This window comes from Alexandromys fortis, unplaced genomic scaffold (assembly GCF_014885135.2).
Source record: "Alexandromys fortis isolate MF-2015 unplaced genomic scaffold, M_Fortis_MF-2015_v1.1 scaffold_11, whole genome shotgun sequence".
NCBI classification, from domain to species: Eukaryota; Metazoa; Chordata; class Mammalia; order Rodentia; family Cricetidae; genus Alexandromys; species Alexandromys fortis.
Genome location: NW_026067912.1, coordinates 788,041 through 795,191, shown reverse-complemented (window position 1 = coordinate 795,191; position 7,151 = coordinate 788,041). Strand labels below are relative to the sequence as shown.

The 7,151-nt window shown below is 42.3% G+C and overlaps 1 protein-coding gene across 2 annotated transcripts in view; it reads left to right on the top strand.

Moving 5' to 3' along the window:
- The first annotated feature begins 657 nt into the window (after window positions 1–657).
- LOC126499460 (hepatitis A virus cellular receptor 1 homolog) overlaps window positions 658–7,151 on the top strand; it is a 20,600-nt gene continuing 14,106 nt past the window's right edge. For both annotated transcript variants that reach the window (XM_050138681.1, XM_050138680.1), the window contains exons 1-3: window positions 658–724; window positions 4,065–4,122; window positions 5,924–6,256. In XM_050138681.1, coding sequence (XP_049994638.1) covers window positions 4,074–4,122; window positions 5,924–6,256 — 382 coding nt within the window. In that variant the 5' untranslated portion in view covers window positions 658–724; window positions 4,065–4,073. The remainder of the gene's footprint in view (window positions 725–4,064; window positions 4,123–5,923; window positions 6,257–7,151) is intronic.

Genomic DNA, 7,151 nt, shown 5'->3' with positions numbered 1-7,151 from the left:
GGAAGTTGCATCCTCTCTCCCTCACTTCTGCAAGCAGAGACTCTCATCTGCCCTCATTTGCTGAGACTCTTCCACTGTTAACATGGGCTGTAAGGAACATGTGTTAGGACGATGGTAGCTGAATGGCAGACCAGTGAGTATAAGGAGTCAGCTTGCACTTTTGCCTCTGCACTGGGACCCTCATGGGGCTCTATCTGTATTCTATGCCTCTTCTGCCTTTCACTTTATTCATCTGCAAGTTGAGAAATTTGTTCCAGGTATTTAAAATCCTATTATCAAAAAAGCCATATTAATGGTCATCATGATCTCCAGGCCTGGAGTCTGCACTCAGGTGAAGAGCTTTGCTGAGTGAGGCTCTAGAAACAGCCCAGCAGAAATTTGGTTCTTGTGTTTTGTTTTACTGTGTCTTGGAGAAAAGGTCTTACCACATAGACCAGGCTGGCCGGGAACTCACAAGATCAACCTGCCTCTGCTTCCCAGGTGCTAGTTTAATTACTTTCTTAAGGTTTCCTGATAAGAATGAATAGATGCTATCTGGCAAAAAGTTGTTGAACTAGAGTGACTCAATTTTAAGACAAAACACTTAGAGGTGTTGCCCAGAGATAACGATGGAGTTACAAAAGAGACTAGTCTTTATCCATGGGCAGATCTGGAAGACTCCATCAGCAGCAGAGGACCATCCGGAGAGGCGCTTACAAGAAGCTGTGGCTCTCCTATCTAACTGGTGAGTACAGTCTTCTGCAGACTCATGCTGGAAGAAGCAATCAGCATTTGGAGTTTGTGTACCATGTAGAATTACATATGAGGTGATGTGGGATTGATTGTGTGTAGGACATAAGGACAATGGGGAGTGAGTCTCTAGATATTAGGGCAACTTAGCATCCAACAGAGTATTAGGACTCTTGGAAGGTGGAATGGAATAATGGACTTTCGTAGATGAATTATTAAAATTATCTTAAGCAAAGTTAACATGAGAAATAAGAAGAAATCTATAGAAAATTGTCTGGTCCTTTTAGATTAAGCCCTATGTATTTAGCCCCATGTCTAAGTAAAGTGTAATATTGTATATGACATGGAAATGGCCCAGTGAGGTGCGTGTAATTGAGCGGAGGGCATGGATACATTTGCAGTCTTGTTCCTTGACTTTTGTGGTCTGTAAAGTAGAAATATTTGTAAGAAACCATTTGTTTGAAGAAAAGGGAGAGCCTCCCAAGAGCTGCAGGTCCCGTGCTAGGTGTGCGAGCTTGGCCAGAAGTAGGAAATTTTGCTTTAGTTGGAGTGTTGGAGAGCGGAAGGGGGTTTCCATTGTGGGTTGGTGAACAACTTTTAGCATTTGTTTTTATGTTTTAATGACTGGGAAGTCATTGAATCCTTTAAATATTGAGGGAGATGTTTAGAGAAAACCTTCATAAAGTTTTTGTAAATGTATGCATTTATGTTGAAGAGAATTGGTGCAATCCTCCTCCAGACTGTTTCATCCTCTCAGCTTTCTGTCTGTCTGTCTGTCTGACCTATACTTCCCCTCACTTCCAGGTACTGTGGGGCGGTTGTGTCTTCACTCTCCAGGGCCTATCCTGCAAGTCTCTCCCTCATTTAACCTGTGAACTATTATTTTGAGTTTCGCTTTCAAATGAGATGAAAAAAAATAAAATGAAGTCCATTCAGCGGGACACTGGAGAGATGGCTCAGCGGTTAAGGGCATGTGCTGCTCCTGTAGAGGATGTGTGTTCAGTTCCCAGCATCCACATCAGGAGGTCAGAGCTACCTATAATGCCGATTCTAGGGGACCTGATGTCTCTGGGCTCAGCAAGCACCTGCACTCAAGTGCACAGAGCCACACAGAGACATAGTATTTTAAGATATCATAAACATTTTTTAAAAAAAATTTACTCAATCTATCTGGGTGTGGTGACACATACCTTCATTCCCAATACTTGGGAGACTGAGACAAAAAAAAAATCTCTAAGTTTAGAGTGAGTTCTGACAACACAGCTAAGGGTACATAGAGAGACCCTGTCTCAAAAAATATTTTTTGAGTCACTTGTAGTAGCTACATCTCAAGAGCTAAGTCAGGCTACAACACTGTACAGAGCCGAGACACAATGACACGCTCATCTGGTAAGAATCTACTGTTGGCTGGTCAGAGTGGCACACACCTGTCATCTCAGCGTTCTGGGTGTAGAGGCAGGAATATTGTCATCAGTTTTAACTAGAACTCTTAGGGCTCTTCATCTTCAACTTCCCACCCCTCCGTAGTCTCCCTGCGGGATCTTCATAGGTGGATTCTACAGGGAACTGCAACTCAAACGTCAGTATTTGAGATGGACTCGTGTTCTTCTCAAGCATGGAAAGACAGAAAAGGATTTCCAGCCACCAGCAAGGTGCTTACTCCATGACAGAGTTCACCTAGTTACTCAGTTGAATTCCAGAATGTAGAGAAGGTTTCCTTTGGGATCCTGGAAAGCTATTAGCCATCCATGTCTGTTCCCTTCATTTTATGAGCAATAGCCCATAGGACACCCTGTGAGATGGCTCAGTGACAGTTTGTGTCAAGAAGGGTGGCAGACTGTGTGAGGCAGTGAATGCCCGAGTACACGGCCCTTCCTCAATAGAACTCTAAAGGGACAGGATGGTTGGTACCTTGTCCTACCAACTATTTTAGTTTGTCAAAATGTAGAATAGCTGTATCTCGTGTTGGTTTTATATGTTCTGAAGAAATAAGATATTGAAAATATCCCCTAACGTCATTCTCAGTGTTTGGCCAGCAGTTTGCAGCATTAGTTTTCTGATCCCTTCTAAGGACAGGGGCTGTTAGTGTAATAGTGCAGGGTCCCAGGCCTCCGTGATGCTGAGCTCATAAAGGCTCCATGACAGCTATTACCACCTTTATTTTCCTTTTTTTTTTTTTTTTTTTTTTTTTTTTGGTTTTTGAGACAGTGTTTCTCTGTAGCTGTTGAGCCTGTTTTGGAACTTGCTCTGTAAACCATGCTGGTTTTGAACTCACAGAGATCTGCCTGTCTTTGCCTCCAAAGTGCTAGGATTAAAGGTGTGTGTCACCACTGCCTTGCACTATGACCATCTTTAAGAATGATAACAGAGCAAAGTCGTCCCTGAGAGAAAGTCCTGGAATCTTCTGACTAGAAGTGGCGTTAATGAAGTACTCGTCAGGCTTACACATGTTTTTATGATTTACCAATTAAGAAGCAAACATTGAAATTCAGATGTTGGAATCTCAAGACACATAACATCCACCATAAATGGGCTTAAAAGTAGCTGCCTTAGGGGGTTCCACAAAGATTCAGTGCTTCTGAGTAAATAGCCCATTGTCTCCTTCACAGCAGATTCTCCAAAAGTTGAGCAAACATTAGTGGTATTTTGAAAAAAAAAAAAAAAGAAAGAAAGAAATCTATGCCCTAGCAATGCTGAAGCATACATGGCAGCCCGTAGATTGCAGTTCTGTTGAATTTGTTCATATTGAGTTTTATGATCTAAGTTGATGAGAACGACTGACCAGGTCTCTTCCTCACTGACCAGGTTGCCTAAGAATAAATCTAGGCATGGAGGGGCTCTGTGAATGCAAGGATTTGATCTGTCCCCAGTGTTTTTCTGTGTGTCTCTAGATATTCTTCAGGAAGACATGATCTCAGACACTGTGTGTGTAAGCATGAGAGATGCTTCATATTCCCTCTTAGTCCGTCTCACTAGTGTTTTATTGATTGAGATTCAGGGACTAACTACTGGCTCTGAGCAGCAACAGCTCTGTGTTCACCAGAGGACAAGTCTGTCTTTGCTATTAGAGGGCTGGTCTCTGCTTCTAGAGTTCTACCAAGAGAACACACTCTTGTCTCTCTCTCCAGTTTTCTCTGTTTGCTGCCTTATTTATGTCATGACCAGAAGTGAGATCGCTGTCTGTCTGTGAGGAAGGACCAGGAAAGAAGAGGGTGTTAGGGTGGACAGGGTCCCTGGCAGAGAGGCCTGTGTGAGTCACAGTCAGAATGCAGACCTGCCTGGGTACAGCGTGCTGAGGGCCACAACAACCGGAGATTCTTTTCCTTGTCCTCCAGGTCAGCACCATGATGCATCCTCAAGTCTTCATTTCTAGTCTCATACTTCTTCTCCCAGGTAAGTGAGTGGATGAGCTGGGGGATGCTGAGGAGACTAGAGATGGCAGAAGAGATGACAATCCTTGGGCTTTTTTGATTATGGGTTATGCAATGAGCAGAGAACCAGGATAAATTGTAGGTCCAAAGAAATTTATTAACTTGTGCAAGTTCCAAAACTTACAGCTAAATAAACATGATCCAAAAGAATATGTCAGGCTAAGAGTGAGAGCACATACATTCATGTTATGGACATGTAAGGTTGAGTGCAGGTACATGCTTGTGATGGAAAGTAAGGGTGAGTGCACATGCATGCATATGATGGTTGTCATATGTCATATGTAAGGATGATTACATGTACATGCATGTTTCAGACAAGCAAGAGGGAGTGCGCATGCATGCTTGTTATAGTCAAGGGTTAATAAAAAACTAAAAATTGAGCTTTCCATACAGGATGATGACTCCAAGTCAACCTTCATTCCATTTCTTTGTGCATTTTTGCTTTTTAAACCCATTTTCAATTATATAACTGAAAACCATTCTACTTCAGAATGTTCTATGAAAAGGGGCAATGAATGGATACCATAATTGTCTTTGAGGCATGTTCTAAGTTAGTCTAGGCTGGCCTCAGACTCCGTAGGTTGCTGAGGATCACCTCAAACTTTTGATCCTGTGAGAAATAAAATATATTTCTATGACTTAATTAAAACACCATGTATTTTGTTTGTGATCCTAAAAGGTATTTGGCAAATGAGGGAATGGATGCCCCCGTAAGAAACATACTTATTTTCTAGAATAAGGAATGTGCTTTCTAGATCATGTACCAAACTGCATATAGGAGATTAGATAGTGAATATCACAGTTCATTGTTTTATGCTTTTGTTTATTTGTTTCCTGTGCTGGGGATCCAAGACAGGGGCTAGCATGGGCTAGGCAAGCACTGTATCACTGAGCTATATCCTCAGCTCTCAGAAGTACTTGAAAGGTCACTATGGAAGCTCTTGGTATTGGGAATTCTATTCCATCATCCCCAAAAGAATTGTATTAATTATTTCAGTTTTTTAAATTGCATCATTAAGTTATTGGTTGCGTATTCTCTGACTATATGGTCTTACTTTGCAAGTAGGTCTTGCTCAAATTTTGGAATCTCACCAACTTTTAAGAAGAGATCTCTGCTTAGTGTGTGTGTGTTTCAAGGACTAGTCATGCTAACAGGAAAATGGTTATAGTCTTCAAATTCATGCTGTAAGACTGTACATGTAATCAGGGAATTGGGAAGGTAGAGGCAGTGGAGCTCTGGGAGCTTGAAGTCAGCCCAGTTTATGTAGCAAGTTCTAGGTTAGTCAAGGCAACAAAGTGAATAGCTTGGCTCAGAAAACCAAATGATAACAACAACAAAAATTAAGTTGTCACCCCCCCACAGCACACATTTTCACACACACACAGCATATACATTCACACACATACACATGCACACACACATACACATATAGGCACACACACACACACTTAGACATAAAGATTTACTCACACACAGAGACACACATTCACACACAGACACACACATTCACACACACAGCACACACAGAGACACACACATTCACACACACACACACACACACACACACTGGTAAAGAAGGGCTGGAGCTGGAGCTCAGTGGGTGATCATTTACCTCAGTTTCATACCCATAATGAAACCTCACTGGTGTCCCTACCCTCATATTTTTTTTCTGAAAAAAAAAAAAAAAACAAAAACAAAAACAAAAATCCAGGAAAATGCTGGGTATTAATTTTCCACTTCTTCTCTCCCTTTCCCGTCACAGGTGCTGTGGATCCTTACGTAATCGTGAAGGGGGTGGTGGGTCACCCTGTCACACTGCCGTGTATTTACTCAACGTACACTGGAATCAGTTACATGAGTTGGGACCTCGGGGAATGTCAGTATTTTAATAATTATAGAACTCTTGTCCGGGCCAATGCATATCAAGTCACCTATCAGAGGAGCAGCCGATACCAGCTAAAGGGGCGTATTTCTGAAGGAGACGTGTCCTTGACCATAGAGAATGCTGTTCAGACTGACAGTGGTCTGTATTGTTGTTTAACAAAAATCCCTGGATCTTTCCATTCTGTAACCTATTCATTGGACGTTAAACCAGGTAAGCATTCTATGTTTCCTTTGTTTATTTCCTGCAAGTGATCTGAGTCCTCTGTTTGCTAATATGTTCTTTTTCCCTCTAAGAATGAAACCAGCGGTTGTTATAAATATATTTGTCCATAGGTGGAGACTTCTACTCCCTGTCTGCCTTGCCTTGGGCCTTTGAAATAGGTCTCATATCATATCACACAATGTGTTGCTTGACCAATGGAAATGTCCTGATAGCAGAGTGTTCCCTCCAGTATCTGTTCATGGTCACTCGGCAGTGTAATAGCATGAGCAACAACGGTTAGTCCAGAAAGGACGCAGACACACAATTCCATCCAATGAGCTTTGTCAGAATGAGGAGGCCTCGAAGCTGAGATCAGAAGACCTCCAGCTGGGAGGGAGAGCATTAGAAAGAAACCATACAATCTGTGAGGTCCATCCCTTGATGGGGTATGAAGAGGCTTCCAGGGAAGGTCGGCCTTCTCTTTACAACCTGGAAAGGAGCTTCATTAAGAGTGTGTGTGTGTGTGTGTGTGTGTGTGTGTGTGTGTGTGTGTGTGGAGAGAGAGAGAGAGAGAGAGAGAGAGAGAGAGAGAACTGCCGTGACTGGAATGGTAGGGCAGAGAGAGGATCCTCTTCAGATAGCAGCCTGTAAAATATTCTCAATAGTCCCCCTGGTCCCCAGAGCAAAGGAAAAATTTGACTTGTTAGAATCATGTTAAAATAGGCTTGGCCTATTCAGACTCTGGGATCCGGTCTAAAGGTACAAGCCCATGTTCTAACACTAAGAAGTTCATGAATCTCCAAAATCTAGACTGACTTTCTTTCTTTCTTTCTTTCTTTCTTTCTTTCTTTCTTTCTTTCTTTCTTTCTCTCTCTCTCTCTCTCTCTCTCTCTCTCTCTCTCTC